This window comes from Eschrichtius robustus, chromosome 10 (genome assembly GCF_028021215.1).
Source record: "Eschrichtius robustus isolate mEscRob2 chromosome 10, mEscRob2.pri, whole genome shotgun sequence".
Lineage (NCBI taxonomy): Eukaryota > Metazoa > Chordata > Mammalia > Artiodactyla > Eschrichtiidae > Eschrichtius > Eschrichtius robustus.
The window spans coordinates 3,696,142-3,715,708 of record NC_090833.1 but is presented as its reverse complement, the minus strand read 5'-3'; the positions used below and the strand labels follow the sequence as shown (position 1 = coordinate 3,715,708).

Below are 19,567 nucleotides of genomic sequence, written 5' to 3'. Positions count from 1 at the left end.
AGAACCACCCACGAAGCGCCCTTGCCAAAAACCTAACCTGAATCCAACCAGGCCTCTGCATGGAACAACCTTTTGGGGGAATGACAGGGCACAGAAGAACAAGTTAAACACATATAAGGATGCACCCCACAAATTCCAGACTCTGGGAATCTTCACAGGACAAACCACCCAGTTTCAACAAATACATTTCAGGGGAAAACACAAAGGGGAAACTGTAGATTAAAATAAAGGTGGGACAGGGACTTCCCTGGTGGTCCAGTGGGTAAGACTCCGAGCTCCCAATGCAGGGGGCCCGGTTCAATCCCTGGTCGAGGAACTGGATCCTGCATGCATGCCGCAACTGAGAAGCCCGCGTGCCACGACTAAGACCCGGTGCAGCCAAAATAAATAAATAAATAAATATTTAAAAAATAAAATAAAATAAAGGTGGGACATACGACCAAATGCAATGTGCGGATTCTGGATTGTGATTTGAACAGGGCAACTGTTTTAAAAAAAAAAGAAAAAAGAAAGCAAAAAAAGAAAACACTGAGGAACAACTGGGATTATTTGAACACTACTGGATATCTGATGATAGCTGACATCATTTTTGGGGTGTGCTCACAGGATTTTGGTTACTATTAGAGTAACATATTAAAATACTGATGGATGGAACGATGTGCCTGGGATTTGTGTCAATATCGTTTGCTGTGGGGAAGGAGGGCAGGACATGAGGCCAGTAAGAGAAGAAGCAGCAGCAAGAGTGGCCCCTGCACTTGGTGATCATGAAAGCTGCGTGCCTTTATGCCATTTTCTCTACTTTTGTGTCTTTTTGGAATTTTCCATAATAGAAGTTAAAAAAGAAAAAGGACACAGTTTGGGACTTATCCCCTAATGCTGCTGAGGCACCCAGTAGCCCTGGAGGGAGGGGAACAATCTCCAGACCCGGGGCCAGCGCAGTGACCACCCCCCCCATCTTCACCATTTCCCATGTTCCTCACTCCACACCCAAGGGGCACCCAGAGCATCCTTACAACACAAGGGGCCCGAGGCAGTGGGCAGCTGGGAAACTGAATCATGCAGCTCAGATGGGGCTGGAGGCAAACCCAGGGATCTCAGGCAAGCCTGAAATCGAGTCTATGCTAACCTGGGCCCATGGAGGGTCTGCTGGGAGGGAGAGCAAGCACAAAGCACCGTACAACCTTTCCCTGGAGAGTGCAGCTGTCCTTCCCTGGGGGTCAGAAGGAGCCCTGGGCGACATCGCCATACAGACCGTTCCTGTAGGCAGGATGCTCCTCACATGGGAAGCTCAAAAGACAGGTCTCTAGGTGACAGCTGGGAAGAGAACCGGGCCAAATCTAGCCCACGTGTGTTTTGGTTGGCTTGCAAAGTGTTTTTCAATTTTTGAGCCAACAGTAAAAGGTCAGGTGATTTCATATAAAAATCCACATTTCTGGCTGCTCCTGTAACTTCGGACAATCCAGTCGCACCGGGTCTGTGTTCCCACGCAACAGGAGACCGGGCGGGAGCTGACAGGCAGCTGTCCTCTCCAGCCGGGCCATCTGCTTGTGGGTTTGCCCCAGGCCCCCCTGGGCCCCCCATCACTCCCTGGCTCAGAGGCCCCTGAGTAGCCACCTCCGGTTTCAGGGAAAGGTGTGCTCAGGCCAAACCTCTGGGGCCCCTTTTCCTACCCGCTGTCATCCGATCATTGGTCCCCCTGATGCACAGCAACCAGAGGGGTCTTGACCCTTCAAAGCCCCCCAGCCCCTCTCGCCCTCAGACAAAAGACCAACTGCTTGGTGCAACCCCAGCTTGCACCTCTGGGGTCCTCTCTCACCACGTCCAGTGAGGCTCACGCAGAACAGCTGCGGTCCTCAGAGCCTCGAGTCAGCCCCTCTCTGCCTGGCCCATGCTTCCCACTTCCCACCCACCACTTTGCCCAGCACAGGGTCCCAGGGAATGGGCTTTGGGCCCAGGGTGCAACTCTGGGGAAGCCCACCAGGCACACGGTGGCTCAGAGCGAGAACTGATTCAAGGAAATGTCCAGATGACAAGGGCCTTGGCCATCGCCTCCTCCAGCCTGGGCTCGGCCAAGGTGATGGAGGGAGCTGGTGGCCCAGTGAGGAACAGGTACCCGGACTCGGATCAGGCCTTTGTGGAAAACCTTTCACCTCTCACTGGGCAGGTGGAGGTCACCAGGTCTGTCTGTCTTTTCTGGTCTATATTTAGAGCCTGGGGAGGTCATGGATGGGGTGTGGCCTGGCCAGGCTCCTCGGTCATTTCCCTGACCTGATGTCAGCATTCCTGGCTGCCTGAGTCCTGGGGTAGCCCTCTGTGGGCGGGGGAGCACACACCTTGGCAGGAGGTGATGCACCCGGGCTGAGCGTGGGAGCTGTTGGCACAGCGAGTGGGCCCAGCTCAGCCCCACCTCCTCTGCCACTGGTCCCTGGGAACTTCCAGGGACCGCCTCCTCCTCTTTGGCCTCACAGGCTGGAGGCCAGGCTCAGAAATGGTCAGGAGGCGGGAAATGAAGCTTCCAAACACCTAGGAGACCATCCTGGGTGGAGGGGTTTGACATCATCATCACCCCAAATCTCTGACCTCACAGGGCGTTGCTGTCCCAGGGTGACCAGAACAAGATGAATCAATGCCCGGAGCCGTGGAAATGGCTCAGGACGAGGATGCCGGGCGTTCCAGATCAGCTGTGAGCTCGCCAGGCGGCCTCCCTGTCCTCCCCTGGAGACGCCCCGACACTAACTCTTGGGATGCTAAGGGGACACTCGGGGGAGCACACGTGTGATCCAGGGTCACAGAGTGAGACCAGGAGCCACTCTGACTGTCCTCCACTCCCAGAGCGCTCAGGGCCCAGCACCCTGAGGGGTCCCTGACATCCCCAAAGGCCACCAATCCAACGTGCGACGAGCCCGAGGTGGGAGTGCAGGAGAGGAGAGAGGAAGAGAACCAGAAGGGGACACAAACAGGTGGAAACTGAGCCTGAAACACGAGAATAACGGAGGGGGAGGTCAGAAAGGGAGGGGTCCCGGGACCACGCCGGTGGAACGTTGGGCACACACGACCGAGGAGTGGGCCTGTAGGTTTGGGAAACTCTCTCTTAAAATGTAGAGCCTAGGTTTGTGTTCAAGTCCCTGCTATGCACCTTCCTAGCCTCAGTTCCATCTCCCTGAGCCTCAGTTTCTCCATCAGTAAGAGGGGGGGATAATAGTAGTAGTAATACCACCACCACTTGGCTCTCAGGAAAGCAGATGATGAAACAATGCACAAGAGCGCTTTGTAATCTGAGAAGCATCATATGAATTTGCGGAGCCGCTAGGACAAGCCGCAGCCACCCCAACCCGCCTGGGCAGGGAGCAGGTAGACAGGCCGGCCAGGTGGGCAGACACGGGTACCAGGGTGACCGCCCCCCCACCCCCACCCGCCTCCTCTTTCACACCTGGAATGGGAGATGGAGCCTCCCCGGGCAGCTTCCAGCCAAACTTCTTCAACCACTTCTGATGGGAGGGGAGGAAGTCAAGGGCCCTGGCGGTGGCCTAGCCAGCCTCTCGGCACAGGCACCGATTGCCCTGGAAACTCACCTCGGTGGCCGGTGCCAGCAGAGGTGTCTTCGGCCAAGGTGTGGAGCTTTGGAGAGCAGCACGGTGGGCGACGGCCCTCCGTCTGGTGGTCACCCCAGAGACACAGGCGAGGAACACCCTACCCTTCCTGCCTCTGGGCTCGGCAGGCCTGGCTTCCTGGGCCATCATGGGGTGGGAGCCAGGCTGGGGCTGGGCTCCCAGGGAGGCCCTCTGCCAGTCTGTCTGCCCATCTGCCGGCCCCAGTGGAGTCGGGCGCCCGAGTGCCTAGGCCTGGTGTCACCCGCGTGGCTGTCATACCAGCTCCCGTGATGAGCAGGGCCAGGAATTCCCGCTCTTACCAGGCTGAGGGCCAGCCAAGGGTGGGTGGACGGGGCTCTGTCCTGAGCCGGGCCAGTAGCTGCAGCTCAGACCTGCTGTCTTAGGCTGGGCCCAGCTGTGCCCCCAACACCCTGAGGCCCTGTCCCCGTTCCCCCTGCCTGGGGGGAAAACACCACCCAGAGTCAGAAAAGGTGGCGAGTACATGTCACAGAGGTCAAAGCAGCTTGGCCAGTGGGGCCCCCAGGCAGGTGTGAGCCCTGCCAGGCCCTGTGGAGGGTGCGCAGGAGGCCCCGCTTTCTCTAGGCCACTATCTCATTCCGGAAGCCTTCCCCGCCACTCAGCCCTCGGAGCTCCTCCACCCCTGGCACCCAGACATGGGATTTAATTTTAAACTGCGGGGACCAACCTAGGGTTGGCAACTGTTTATCTTGCCAAGTAGGGCAGTAAAAAAAAAAAAAAAAAAAAATGCCACCACTATCATTACCACTATCACCACTATCATTACCATCGTTTCAGAAAAGACCCCACCAAAAGTAACAAGGAGGGCATACGATCAGAAAAATGGATAATTGTTAAATGAATACATTTGGCTTTAAGGAAAACTCACGACCTTGTCTCCATTTTTCTCATTTTGCTGCAAACCAGACATTGGACACCATGGGATGAGTCCAACCCACACATTTGACAAATGGAAAAACTGAGGCCCCAGGGAGCAGGGACCTGCCCAAGATGTCACAGGGAGAATCCAGGTCCTGTGTCTGTGCGCACCTCTGCAGGGCCCACATACCCTCCCTTCATCAGCATTCAGAGCCCAGATCCCCAGACCCGGAGATGCCAGGATGACCCAGAGGCCAAGGGCTGCTTCCTTACCCTCCTCGGACCCTGGTGGGCAGCCGGCTGGGCACGCAGGATCGCGGAGGCCGAGAGGAGAAGGGGGTGGACAGGGGGTCCAGAGCCGGCCCGCAGGCACATCAGGCCCCGGGGCCCTGGCGGGGTGGCCGGGGCCCAGCATGCCGCCCTGATGCCAAGCCCCGCCAGCACTTGCTCTGCTTCTCTGAGCAAGCGTTTCACATCCTCTTCCGGTGGCTTTGTGGGGCGCAGGGGACCCGAGAGCAGGCAGCTCAGAGCCGGGGAACGGAGACCTGGTTCCTGCCCCCGCCTAGTGCTGCCTCCCTTTGGGACTCGCAGGTTCCTCTTCTCTCTGAGCCTCAGTTTCCTGATCCGTTATAGGAAGGGGTGGTGGTGTACAGAGGTTTTCAAATTCAATTCCCCGCCCCCCCACCTCTGGGGCAGGAGAATTTCTTTCATGGAAGAAAGGATTCCCCGGACACAGGAGCCCCTAGGGTGGGGCTTCTCTAGGGGATGTGGGTGGGCATCTGGAGGTGGGGGGGCTGAGTGGCAGGGGCTTCCAGGTGGACCCTGAGGCAGCCGCCTTCCTGCCTGCAGGTGCCCACCTCATGCCTGCATCCAGAGTGCAGCATGTTTCCCCGGCACTAAAATCCCTCCAAAGGCTTCTGTCCAACCCACAAAAGAATCCAAAGTCCTCCTTGCCCCCCGCCCCCTCCCACTCACTCGGCCCTGACTCGCCCCGTGCTCACCTCCACTCAGGCACCCCCTGCTCCTTCTCCCCAGCCACCTTAGCCCTTCCGTGCATGGTGGCTCTTAATCTGGACCTCTGGGAAACTGGGTGGGTTTGGGAGACTGGGCTCTCTATTAGCAGCTCTGGGACTCTGGGCCAGAGACTTAGTGGCCTCAGTTTCCTCATCTGTAAAATGGGCACAAGGACGCTGCAGGATTCAACAAGAACTCAGCACAGGCCTGGTTCGTGGCTGGCACTCGGGGGACCCGCACTCTGATCGTGTCCCATGGACATGGGCCTCGCATGTAATATACACTCAGTGAATGTTGGTGGAGCTTGTCCCTGCACCAGGGGTACTGTGGCCTGGCTCCACCTCCAAGAGCAAGCTCCAGATGGCAGTGTGAGGTCTGTTGGGTGCTCGGCATGCAGCCCTGCAACCGGATCCCAGTGGATAACTTGGAAATGTTTGTTGTCACCCTGGTCCCGGCAGAGGGGAGGCCAAGAGGGCTGGCAGACACACTCTGGTCCACTTTCTCGAGGACAGGCTGGCATGGCAGGGCTCCCCCAGGTGCTCAGTCTTGTTGGGGAGAAGCCCCGTGCAGGCTCCAGCAGGACGTGGGTGAGGCAGGGGGCAGCCCTGTGGGGCCTAGGCTGACCGCACCCTTGGCCTCTCTCCCCTGTGTTGACAGCTGACTGGCCATGTGACCTCAGGCACCCCTCGATGCGGTTTGGCTGCCCTGGACGTGGACCAGCGAACTCTCCCTAGCCTTGGGGGCATTGGATGAAATTGGGGAGGGCCTTCCCTGAGCCATGGCCTCCTGGTCCCTGGGCCCAGCGCTGTGGCAGGGATGAGCGGGTGGGCGAGGGGATGGGAAAGCCTTTCCAACTGTGTGGACATACCTGGGGGTGGCGGAGAGCTTCAAGAGGGCTTTAGAAGAAGCGAGGGTGGGGTCACAGGAGCCAATAGGGAGCCAGGCTGCCCAGTTAGGTGTGTCTGTGTGTTAATGCCTTTGATTGGACAGGCATTTATTGAGTGCTTCCCGGGTACCAGGATCCGTGCCGGGTGGCACATCTCCCTCCCAGAGCTCCTGAGCACCAGACAAGGCTGCCTGGGCTCTTCTCCAATGACCCCAGGCCCCCGCACAGGTCAGCCTGGCCTCAGAGCCATTTGGGCCATTCCTTTGTGAGCCAGGCCAGGCCCAGGCAGGGCTGGCCCCGAGCATTGGGCCCTGAGCTCTGGGAAGGCCGAGGGCCTGAGTCACAGCCAGGAGGGAGGACAGGACCAGCTGCAGGCAAGAAAGGCAGGAGCCCTGAGGAGGAGGGGTGAGGGGGGGAGAGGCGGGGCCCATCCTCCCCTCCTCCCACCCGTGTAGGGGAGAGCAGAGGCGCCTTTGTTCCTTGCCGGCCTTGTGTCACCACATGCCCCACACCATCACTGTCACGGCCTGGAACGGAGACAGGCCACGGAGAGCCAGGGCTCTGAGGCTGGGACCCGTTAGGGGCGCTCCACCTGCAAACCACCTCCTGCCACTTCTCCACCTCCATTCCTGTGCCCCTATACTGTGCACGGAGCTCTGGGTGGGCGTGGCCTCGGGGAACATTCACACCAGCCCTGAGATGCTACCACGGCTTCCACGCTTGTCCCAGGACACCAAGGTCGCGTGACCTGCAAACGGCACTCTGCCCACGATGCAGGTAGCCCCGGGATAAGGCACCTGGTCAGCTACACACGAGCCCAGACATAGCGAAACCCCACTCGTGGACACACGTGTACGCACAGACGTGTGCCCCGAATCAAGCCCTTTGGGCGGGGGAGGGATTCCAGGGGAGCCTGCTGCCTCCGGTATCTGGGGTCCTCTCACCCTCTTCAGACTCCGGGGGCGGGGAGTGGGGGCAGGCCCTGGTGGGTGGGAAGCACACTGTTTATAAGCACCGCGTGGCTGTCGCTAGGAGCTGTGACTCAGAGCCAGAGCGGTGACTCCTATTCAAGTTGTTTACTCAGCACAACATCCTGTCCAGGAAGCAGGCAGGAGAGGCCTGGGGCCAGGCTTTCGTTCCTGTTTCCTGCAGCCTCCTGACCTGACTTGGGGTCCTGCTGGGGGTGGGGACAGCCCGGTTCTCCACCCTCTCATTTCTGGGAACCTGAGGCCCATCGTCAGGTCGCTCAACACAGTCACTACCAGCCTGGCTCTGCTAGGTAGGGGTGATGCCGCAGCTGTGCACGCCAGTGACCCAGCCCCGCAAGCCGGGAGAGGGGCTTAGGTCCGGGGGGGGTTCATCTAAGGCAAATAGAAGCCTTGCAGGCAGAAGCAGCTACTGATGAGACAAAACACCTTTCCACCCAGCATTTGTGAAACAGATGAAGCCATGGTAACTACCTCTGCTGTAAAACAGAAAACCGAGGCCCAGAGAGGGCAAACAACTTGCCCGCGGCTGCACAGCTGATCAGTGCCAACCCCAGGTATATGCCTGGGCCTGTCCGGTCCCCAGGGCAGCTTGCTTTCCTCCACTGTGCACTGGGTTAAAGTGGATTTGTTCCCGGCAGCACGGGCAGGTTTGGGGCTGCTGGGTCCCCGTCAGCAGGGTGGGTGGTCTGTCCGCTGTATGAGGCCCAGCTTGAGATTCTGACATTCATTTCCCTGTTCACCTCCCCCACCCCAACTCCATGCCTAAACCGGAGTCAGTGACCTCCCTAGTATTTCTGCTGTTCACTGATGTGCCAGCGTGGATATCATTTAATCGTCACAATGTGTGAGGCAGTTTTGCAGGTGAGCTTGGGGACAGAAGCTCAGAGACGGCACTGAACTCACCCAAAGCCACACAGCAGTCTGGCTTTGAGGCTGTTGTTCCCAAGCTGCTCCCAGCTTTTTATAAGAGCCGAGGGAGAGTCTATCCTCGAGGTGCCCTTCCATGGGCAGGGGGTCGCTCTTTACAGGAAGGCCATCGGGGGCCAGAGCCTCAGAGTGACTTGTGGAAGGCCACACGCCCGAACCGGGAGGCTCTGTCCCCTCTTCCAGGCTGGGGAGACGTGGGGACCCCTGGGAACGGCAGAGACATAGGGGAGCCTCTGCCAGGGGAGCTGGGAGGGAGGGAGGGAGGGGGCGGTGCTTATTTTGGCAGCTGAGGCTTGGCCCCGCCCCAGGCAGGACAGCAAGCCAGCGGTCAGCTGCTCTGACTGCTGATTCACCGGCCACAGGGCTCCCCTGCTCCGGCGGCCCGCCCGCCGGCCCCTTTTATCAGCCCACTGAGTCACACAGGTTGTCAAGAAGCTGAGGATGCGAGAATCCGGGCCCTGCCCCAGCTGCTCCCCCTGGCTTTGCACCCAGCAGGATCTAGCCGGGCCAAGGGTGCCAGCGGCCCCCTCCCGTGGCAGCCGAGGACAGTTCCCCGCCCCTTCGGGCCTGCCCCCGCGTCCAGCTCGGCAAGGAGCCCAACATCCAACTCTGTGGATTAGAGTGGCAGCCACGAGCTGGGGCTCCAGGTAGACGGAGTCTGGGCTCAAACCCAGAGCCTGCCACTCACTGGCTGGGGGGAGCTGGCAAGCGACTTTCTCCCCACCCCCCGCTGAGCGTGGTCCTGAGCCACACATGGGGACGACCTCTGCTTCCAAAAGCTCGCATGGGTTAAATGCAGTATCGGATGGAAGCACTTAGGACGGGGCCTGGCAGAGGCCACATGTTCAAAAAACCTTACTCTCAAGTAGCCTAGGACACTCTGTGGGGAAGAATCAGTGGTTTTCCTTTTTAATCCCCAAACTGGGGACTGACGGACACTGTCGTAAAGTGCAATTGAAATGTCGCGGCAACATCCAATTGCCATAAAAATCCCTGAGCAATTTCAGTGTATCTTGCATCCCTGAGGGACTGGTAACGGGGTTTACAGCCTGCACCATCCGCAGACCAGAGTGGCCCCGGGGGCCCAACTACAGCACCACACTCAGACCACACCGGATTAACTGAGCAGGTACTAGATGCCAGGCCCTGCTCAAGTGCTGGGAATATGCCAGGGAATAAAACAGATAAAGATCAGCCTCTGGTCCTGCAGTATAATAAGTAAAATACTTGTTTGAAGGCAAGCATGCTATAGAAGAAAAAAATAGAATAGAGTAATGGGATTGGAGAGCTGCAACTTTAAATAAGGTGGATGAGATGAGAAAGTAACACTAATAAAATGGTAATAAAACAATCATCCACTGTGGGATTGGTTTGTGTCTCCCCACTCAATTGGGCTGTAAGCTCAATCTGCCCTGTTCGCCCCTCATACCCAAGTACCTGGACTGATGACCGGCCCGTGGTGGGTTCTCACACTGCCGATGGGCAGATGGATGACTGTATCACTCACACATGCGCACACACACCATCACAGGAGTGCAAAGGGCACTGTGTTCTAAACATTTTTTCAGTTCTTCCCTCTCTTTAAAATTGGAAGGGATCTAAGCTCCTTGAGGGCAGAGACTCTGTTCCCTGACGTATCGACCCCTGGAACGGTCCCTGGCACACCGTGGGCTCTCAACAAATACTCCGTGGTCCAGGTGGTTCCTCCGGCTTCTAAGTTTCTGGACTCGAAAATATTCAGGGTTCGGGGCCAATGAGCTCCATCTGGGAAGATGACCAGGAAAGCTTCCTGGAGGAGGTGGTGAGGTTAGAGAGCAGCCTGAGGGATGGCAAAGAGGAAGGGCGAGGCCCCGTCTGCCAACCTGCCATTAAAACGCTTTCCAGAGAGTGAGGCTGGGAGCAGAGGTGGGGGGGCATGCCCAGGCCGGAGCAATGGGGAAGCCAGGTTTTCTGGAAAACAGGAGCCTGGAGGCTCCCAGAAGCCAGCCTGCCTGGGGATGTCGGTGTGGGGAGGCGGGCAGTCGATTCAGCTCTGGTTCAACCTGGGGTTTTTTTCTCCTTCGTGAATCCCCAGCTCAGTAACAATTCTTCGGGAATGGGTCTCTGCTCATCGGGTAAGCAGAGCTTGCTCTGGCGTGGTTTGGCCTGGTCTAAGAAGCCCCTTCCCAAAGCACAGCCAGGCCTACTGAGGGTGGGGTGGGGGAGGGAGCTGAGCCCACAGTCAGGCCCCTGTGCCCAGCGGGGCCTGGTCACTCAGGGCTTCAGGGCCAGGGGAGTCAGGACAAACGGGCTCTTGTGGTGAGGAGGCTGCCTGCCGTGCCAGGGACACTGCGTACCCGGCGCCGCCACCCACCCGCCTGCGGGGGCCCAGGGCCTGGGAAGCGGGGCTGCCCTTTCAGAGGGGGACCTCCTGAGCTGTCCTGGCCTCTGGAAAGGATCTGGGGCTCCAGCTGGCTGCGGGAGATGGTGGGGCTGGTGCCCACTGCCCTCTTTCCCACAATTCTTCTCCAGCAGGCCGGTGGGGGGTGGGAGGGCGAGAGGATGCCCTGGGTGTCCGGGCCCTGGGGCTGAGTGACGGTTTCACGGCCTTTGTCCCACCCTCCCGCCGCCCACTGTCCTTCTGCCAAGCCCTGGACTTTGCTCCTTCCTTGGTTCCTCCCACAGAAGGCAAGACTCCAGGGCCTTCACCTGCTCATACCTGGGGCAAGGGACAGGGGCGCCAAGGCACCAGGTGGCCTCCTCTGCCCGGGGACCCTCTAAGAGCTGTATAGGTCTCCACGCGACCGCCAGGCAAGAGCGCGCCCACGCGTGCCAGGCATGTGCTAAGCACTTTAGAGCCCTGTGAGCTGGGCACACTTCTCAACCCATTTAAAGATGACAGGTTGAGGGGTCCGGCTTCCTCATGGTCAAGGCTCGGGCCTGGTGCTCTGAAAAGGCAAGATGCCTGCATGCATGCGCATGTGCACACACGCCTGTGCTCTCATGATGCACGCTCTCCCTCCCCCAGGCACCAGTCGTGAGTCTGCACATGCCCTTTCACACGTGTGCTCGCTCAGCCACTGCCAGGCTGCCGTGCACACTACTGGCACATGATGACAAACGTGGTCACAAATTCACTCAGACGTGCACATATTCACCCAAAGGCAGGGGCATGCTCCCAAGACACTCCCATGTCCACGTGCGGGATGGGACACCCAACCCCAGGAGCCTCGCCTGTACCCCATACGGCCAGGTGATGGCCACCCCACGTCCCCAGACTCAGTGAGCACGCTTCCTCAGGGACACCCCATGCCTGCTCCTGGCAGGGCTGGTGAGAGAGGAAGGAGGCCCGTACTCTGTGCTGGGATGTCCCGGTCCCAAGTGGCTGTGAAAGAAACTGCTCTTGAAATCCTGAAGAATGGCAGTCGTTGCAGTCGTCTGCCGTGACGCGGCACTGCCCACCTACCAGCTCCCTGCCCCCAGAGTCCGCAGCTGCCACCTCCCTGGCCACCCAGGGCCTCAGGCCAGGTGGACTGCCTCGCCCTTGAACTTCAACCCCGAGCAACTAGAAGGTCAAAGGGCAACCTTCCAGTCCGCACACCCGATGGGGGCGGCGGTGGGGGGGTGGTCAGGGGCCTGGAACGCTGGCTTCAGGGAAGAAGGCTATGCAGGGAAAGCTCACCGTACGGCCTGGCCTGGACAATTTTCTCAGCTTCTCTGGGCCCGTTTCCCCAGCTGGAAATAGGCGGGGATTCAACTTGGCGCCCTGCCCACAGCTCTCCAAGGGTGGTCAACACTGCTTGTCTACACAGCTGGTGGGCCACACGGCCACCTGCCTCCCTTGAAGGGTTAAAGACATTTCCTGCCACCTGCAGAGGGCTTGCCTGTGCCCGTGCCAGGTGCTTCAGGGACATTTCACACACCTTGACATCCAGGGAGTCCACAGGTGAGGCAACCAAGGCAGGGAGGAGTGAAGGCATCTACCTGTCTGGATGCTGTAAATCCTAGCCAGCCTCCCAGGCTGCCCCAGACTTCTCTCTCCCCTTTGACCTCTAGACAGCCTCACCTCCCACATGCCCGGGGGCCAGGGCCTCCCTTACAGATGGTGATGGAGATGGGCCACAGCCCAGACGGATGGGGGCGGGTAGCAGCAAGAACCTCGCTGGAACAGATTCATTTCAGATGGCGGCAGCCCCAAGGGCTTCAACACTGTCCTCACGTCCCCCCCCACATTCTCACCCTCCCAGTTCTGAGCTGGACAGTTACTGGGAAAGAGCCTCCTGCGACAAAGGCCTGTGGTCAGGGTGGAGTTCCAAGAGGGGAGGGGCCGGGAGGTGGGTAAGCTTTTGGGCTCAGGGTCACTCACTGGCCAAGGGGACTCTCCTCTCCACCGTCCAGGGTCACCCCCTCCCCACCCCAGCTCCAAAGAGTCAGGTGGGCACACCTGGACTCGCAGGTGGTGCCAGAGAAGAGGCCCTGTGCCTTCTCCAAGTGAACCGGTTCTGGATCCCAACCCAGAAAGCGGGGACGATCTGGGGTGCCCCCCGGCCCCGGGGTGGACCCGCCCCCTCTTACCCTGCGGGGGGCGGGGAAGGGCCCAGCTGCCTCACTTCGGTGAACTGAGCTCCCTCCCTGCAGAAAGCCCGGGGTGGGTGGGGCAGTGCCCCCGCGTCTTGGTTCCCTCCCGCGCCGGTGGCCTCCTGCCCCTCCACCCCGGCCGCCCGCGGGGCTGGGGCTCACCTCGTCCGCCCGCGCGCTCGGCGGCGGGACCACCAGCATGAACGCCGGCAGGGGCGCGCCGCCACGCCCCGCTCCGGGCACTGCCCGCGCCCGGGTCCCGGGCCATTGTCTGCGCCGCCCTCGCCCCGCCCCCTCCTCCCGCTGCGCTCGAAGCGAGGGCGGGGGACGGGGGTGCGGGAGCTGGGCAGTCAAGGCCAGGATCGTCCGGAAGCCCCGCGCTGCCAGGACGCCCAACACAGGTGTCCAGCGCCGGGTTACCGGGTTACCGGGTGCCGCCGGAGCCTCCCCCAACCCCGGAGGTGGGCACGCCCCCTCCCCGTTTGACAGATGCGGCCAGGGAGGCACAGAGGGGTGGGACGATGGCCCGAGGTCACTCAGAGAGTGAATGGTCACGGTCAGTCTAGAATCCTGGCTCCCTGAGGGCACCCAGAAACCCCTGTGCGTGTGTGTGTGTGTGGGGGGGGGGGGGTGGGGGTGTCACCAGCAGTCCCACCCCTCCCTGCCCAGCTCCAAAATCCAACCACTGGGCAGCCTGGCCCCTACCAGCCTCTCCTCCCTTCCAACACGCCACGCTGTCCTGTGGTCAAGGGGTTCCTTCCTGGCTACCCACAGCCCTCACCCCTGTGAACTAAACTAAACTAAAGCAGCCCCTAAGAGGCCCACAGGGCCGATTGCCTTCCATCCCCATGGCACCCCGTTTCCTCACACTGGGGAGCAGTGAGCCTCCACGGGTTTAGTGCCTGTTCCAGGACACTGAGTGCTAAGCACTGAGCTGGGATACAGACTCAGGTGTCCATCTCCAAAGCCAGTGAATGGCCTTAACCACGAGGCCGCCTGCCTCCCCTGGACCATGGAGATGGATGCAGATGGGCAGATGAAGAAGCAGTGGCTGGCCTGGTCCTGGTCCCTCACCCTCCCACCCCAAAGCCCCGCAGGTGGCATAATTTATGCACTGAATGGTGAACACACGGGTACAAGGGTAGCTGTGACTACAGATGGGGAAACTGAGGCTAGTAAGAAGGGGCATGCCAGGGTCACACAGCCAGTCTCCAAGGTGGCCCAGAACAGACATCCTCTATTTCAGCGCTCTACCCGCCGCCCCCCTCCAGCAACACCCTGCCTTGCCATCCTGCTCCAGGCCCAGGTTACTCATGGCTTCAGGATGCAGGGGGTGCAAAGCACAAGACACCATGCTCCTCCCAACTCTGGCTGGTACTGGGCTCCATCTGCTGTGCCCTCTGACCCTGCATTTTATGACATTCTGCTACCATCAACTGTCACTCAGGTGTCCAGGAAATAGCCGTTGCTAGGGGACTGGCCTGATGCCCGCTGGCTGGCTGGCAGGGTGGGGCAATGGGGAGGGGGGAGCAGGCTAGGGTTTCCCTCAGGAAGAACCAGAGGGTGAGGCTGCTGGGTGGAAGAGGAGGGTGTGGGGGATCAGCCACAAAGAGTGGCTAAGGCATACACACAGGCCATGGGAAAGCCCCAGCCCTGAGCCTTCCTGCAGGCAAGTATTTTGGGGACCTGTAGTTGCCAAGCAACTCCTCCAGGTTGCCATGGGAACTCTCCTTTCTCCTGGGACTTATCATTTTTAGGGGGATGCCCTCTCCTCTCCACCTCCTCACCCTGGCTTGGCTGCCCTGGGAGGAGATATTGACGCCCCAAAACCTTATTCCCCCACCCCCAGGGAGACCACTCAGCCGTGACCCTAAGAGAAGACTCTTTGAGGCTCAAAAACCCAGAACCCTAAGAAAATGCAGAGAACAGAGTCCAAGGCCTTCATTAGAGCGGGTTGAGGATGAAAGGGGTTCATTAGCTCTGTCTACGTCTCCACGCCCGCTGTTAACCACCACCTTGGGGCCTGCCCTGCCCTGACCGTTGGGAGCTCACTGTAATTGGAAGGAATTTGCCCCCAGTGCCCATGCCGGGCCCCTCCCAGGCTTGTCTGCACGCAGGGACGCGCCCTCACCAGCCCTGCCACTATCTAGCTGTGGGAGTCCCTTGGCCTTCCAGGGCCTCAGTTTCCCCACCCAAAAGGGAGGATGGCAGCAGTGCTGATCTTGCAGATACAACGAGACGCTGCAGCCCAAGGCCGGGCGCAGGGAAGGTGCCATGGGCTGGCTGTCGTTACAACAGGCATCTCCGCAGCCCGGGATGGAGGTGTGGGAGTGGCCTAGAACTCTACAGAGTGTGGCCCCACGGCCAGTGTGCCACTGCTGGCCGAGTGGCCACCAAACCCAGGTCCCCAGGCTCCCAGTCCAATGCCTTCCCCATTGGATCTATTGCTTGTCCTATACCCTTGTCCCTTGTGTCTATGGTCTGATCCCCTCAGATGGGAGCCAAGGTGCTCCGCACGGGCCAAGTGCTCAGCTCTGAGGCCCTCGATGAACATCTGCTGCGTAAATCCCTCAGTGACCCACTGCCAAGGCTACTGGCCCCGGCCTTGTGAGATGCGGAAGTGCCCAAAGGACACAGTAAGAAACGGCCGCCACTTCCCGGGCCACGGCCACGCGGGGCACTTTGCTCCATCTCACTGATGCCTCGGGGAGCCCAGGGGCCCTGCTCCTCAGCTCCAGATGGTACTCCCTGCTTTGTACAACCGGGCAGAACCCCACCAGGCGGGCCGTGGGAGAGCTCAGACAGCATCGCCCCCACTTTGGGCAGGGTCTCTGGGGAAGGGACCCCTCAAGCCTTCACCTGCTCGGCCTGCCCACCCATCCCCATGGCTGCCTTCTGTGCTCCCCCCAACATCTGGGACGCACGGTCACCGGCCCGGCGGTAATGGGAGAGCTGTCTGGAAACCGCCAGTGTAATCATAGCTGCAGGGCCCCTGCAAGCAGCTCAGAAGGGCCGGCTCAGCTTGCAGGTGAAGCAGGAAACGAACAACTAACCCTTGTGGGTCTGACCGGGCCGGGCTCCGTGGCCGCCCATCCAGGTCGCCAGCCAGTCACTACCCCGGGTCCCCGCCTTGCTTGATTTCCTCCACAGCGCGTCACCCCTGAACTGACTGTGCTCCTGGTCTGTTTACAATTTTGTGTCTGTGATCTCCTCGCAACTGGAAGGTGAGACCTTTGTCTACGCGCCGGGGTGGCCGCAAGGAGGGCACAGCGCCACCTGCTGGTGCTGCGCCAGGACGCGCCGAGCTGGGGAGCCGGGCTGTCCCTGACAGGGCACCCCCAGGCTCCACTCACACCCCAAAACCTCCAGCCGGGGGCCAAGCCCCGGAGACCTGATCAGATCCCAACTGCTGCCCCCATCCCTGAGGACACCTGGGTACCTGGCTTTCGGGGGTAGAATCACTCCAATGCCCTTGTTGTGGATTGAACTGTGTCCCCACAAAAGATAAGTTGAAGTCCTAACCTTGTGCACCTGTGAATAAGACCTTATTTGGAAGTAGTCTTTTTTTTTTTTTTTTTTTTTTTTTAGCAGCACTCTTTTTTTTAAAATTAATTTTTACTGGAGTATAGTTGATTTACAATGTCGTGTTACTTTCTGCTGTACGGCAAAGTGAATCAGTTATACATCTACATATATCGACTCTTTTTTAGATTCTTTTCCCGTATAGGCCATTACAGAGTATTGAGTAGAGTTCCCTGTGCTATACAGTAGGTTCTTATTAGTTATCTGTTTTATATATAGTAGTGTGCACACGTCAATCCCATCTCCCAATTTATCCCCCCCCGCCGCTTTCCCCCTTGGTAAGCATACGTTTGTTTTCTACATCTGTGACTCTATTTCTGTTTTGTAAATAAGTTCATTTGTGCCATTTTTTAAGATTCCACATATAAGCGATATCACATGATATCTGTCCTTCTCTGGAAATAGGGTCTTTGCAGACATGATCAAGTTAGGCCGAGGTCATACTGGAGTAGGGTGGGCCCTAATCAAATGACCAGTGTCCTTATAAGAAGAGGGAAAACTGGACACATACACACAGAGGAGGCCACGTGAGTATGGAAGCAGAGTTTGGAGGGATGCATCTACAAGGCAAGGAACATTAAGGACTGCTGGCAACCACCAGAAGCTGGCAGAGGCAAGGAAGGATCCCCTCCTAGAGCCTTCAGAGAGCATGGTGCTACCAACATCTGATCTTGGACTTCTGGCCTCCAGAACTGAGAGAGAATAAATTTCTGTTGTTTTGAGTCACACGGTTTACGGTACTTTGTTACAGCAGCTAAAGGAAACTAATACACCACCCCACCTCCAGTGGACCAAGTCCCACCTCTGCTACCCCGGCCAAGTGCAGCCAAGCCAGTGTTCCAGGCAGAGCCCAGGAACCTGATGACCACGCAGGTGACCCGGGGCAGTGAGGATGGAGTGCAGGTGAGCACTCAATAGATGCCAGACCCAATCACCATCCTCATCTCCAGCATCATACTTCCCCTCCTCAAATCAACCCTGACCACAGGACATTTCCTTCCGGAATATCTCTCTGCACCCACCCATTGCCTAGATGAATCCCACCAATAACCCGAGAATGATCTCAGAGACAGACCCCACCCTGATTGAGCCTCAGTTGAGACCACAGCCCAGCCTCCTGGGTGACCTCGAGGCAGAGGCTCCCAGATGAGCTGAGCCTGCATCCTGGTCACAGACAGTGAGAGGGTCAGTGTTTGTCCTTGCACGCGCTAAGTTAGGGGAATGCTGTCACATGGCACAGACACCGGGACGTCCTTCCAGGTCTTGCCCTGCCCTCCTCCCTGCTCTCCTCCTCAGCTCTCCCAGCCACACTGGCTCCTGTCTCACTTCCTCCTGGCTACAAAATCTTCTGTTTCCAAGTCTCTGCACCTTTGACCTTCCCCCAGGCTCACTGCTCACAGAGTATGCAGGGCTGGCTGCTCTTGTCTTTCTGGTCCCAGCATCAATGTCACCATGGAGGCCTTTTAGACCCTCCAGGGGCTCCTGGCCCTCCTTCCAGGGCCCTGACTCATTCCCTAGAGCGCTTGCTCTTCTCTCTCACGTGGATTTGCTTTCCTGCTTTTGTCCATCTGCCCTTCTAAGCTGTGAGCTCCCGGGTGAGTGCCCAGGGCACAGTAGCTGAATCAACAGAGGATCTTGGAGCCCCCTCCTGCCTCTGAGCAGCTCATATTGTGGACCTGGAGGCTAGTAATAAAAGGTGCCTGTTGGGTCGGAGGCAGGGGGATGCCCAGAATGACTCCCGGGTGTCCCTTCCCTGCTCCAGTTGCTCCATGGAGCAGAGTGAGCACAGCCCGCCCCCTGGTGGTCAGCCCCAGCACTGCAGCCCCAGGCAGGAAAACCAGAAAACAAAACACACACCTTTGTTTGGGTGTAGTCAAGGCAGCGACTCTCCCTACCCCAGAGGGGCAAAGGAGCAGGACCTGCCGGCTCCAGGGACGATGTGCAGGACCTCAGAAGCCTCTCTTGCTCCCCTCTTTCCCGCCACTGTCCTGGTGTCCAGTTCACTCCGGAGGCCTCCTCACTCCCACCAGGGCGGTGACTCCACCCACTTCCAAATGAGGAACCCCAGGTGCCAACAAAGATGCGGTCCAGTGCTCTGCCTCATTCTGTACCACCCGGGTCCCCAGTTCCCCAAGCCCCCAGGCTGCCCCCTGCTCAGAAGGACCTCGAAGGAGTAGAAAGCATTTTCTACTCGGAAGACTTGGAGCACAGTGGGTCAGGGATGGAGAACCAAGGCCAAAAGACTCTTCTACGAGCTGCAGGACCCTTGGGATCACCGCATCTATGCACCCCAAATTACAGTGGAGTAAACTAAGGACTTCTCTCCTGTAATTCCCTCCACACTAGGGGGTAAATCTCATCCTAGTTCCAGGTGCCCAGAGTGGTGGATGCAGGACCCCAGAAACTGTCCTGTCCAGGCTGCCCTGGGGATTGTCCCTGCCTACGCCGACCCGTGGGAACCTTGGAGACGCCCAGCCCGTCTGCCTGGCACCTCTGTCCCTCACGCTTTGAGCCCTGAGCATGTTGCCAGGAGACTAGATGGTCCTGCCCCGTGGTAGAGCTGCCTCCAACCGATTTCTTCTTTCCCCCTTGTCACCTCTGCGTCCACTCTCCTCTGAATCTACGCCATGGTCCCCACCTGTGAAGTCAATGTGTGTGTATGTACCTGTGGGCGCGTCGGGATGCCAAGAGGAAAGGGCCCCTCATGGGTGGGGGTGGACAGGGGTCCCCCAGAATCTTAGGGGCTCTCATTCCCAAAGGAAACCCCATGGTAGTGGCTGAGCCCTGGCATTGGAGGCTGGAACCCTCCCTTCTCTTCTGGACTCTGCCCACCTCGTGGCCCCGGGCCAGTCCGTGTCTTTCTCCTGGCCTCAGTTTCCCAACTGTACCAGGAAGGGTTGGACGCGGAACTGCTGCGTAAGCGCGCGCTCAGCGTGGACTCGGCGCGGTGCTCCTTCCCGGCTGGATGGGGTGTGGGCGGGGGCGGGCACGCAGTCCTTCCTCCACCCCCTGGCGATGGGGAGGGCGGTCGCGGCCGGGCGGGGCACTCACCTGGCAATCTACCATCATCCTCAGCCCTGGCAGCACATCGCCGGCCCCAGGGCGGGGCCCAGGGCTCGCAGAGG

At 59.1% G+C, this 19,567-nt stretch overlaps 1 protein-coding gene across 2 annotated transcripts in view; it reads right to left on the bottom strand.

Moving 5' to 3' along the window:
* Positions 1–19,567, bottom strand: part of RALGDS (ral guanine nucleotide dissociation stimulator) — a 46,375-nt gene extending 26,808 nt beyond the window's left edge. The window contains exon 1 of one of the 2 annotated variants that reach the window (XM_068553786.1): positions 19,494–19,567. In XM_068553786.1, coding sequence (XP_068409887.1) covers positions 19,494–19,511 — 18 coding nt within the window. In that variant the 5' untranslated portion in view covers positions 19,512–19,567. Of the gene's footprint in view, positions 1–19,274; positions 19,291–19,493 lie in introns of those variants that run through there. The other variant, XM_068553787.1, reaches the window with a different exon arrangement.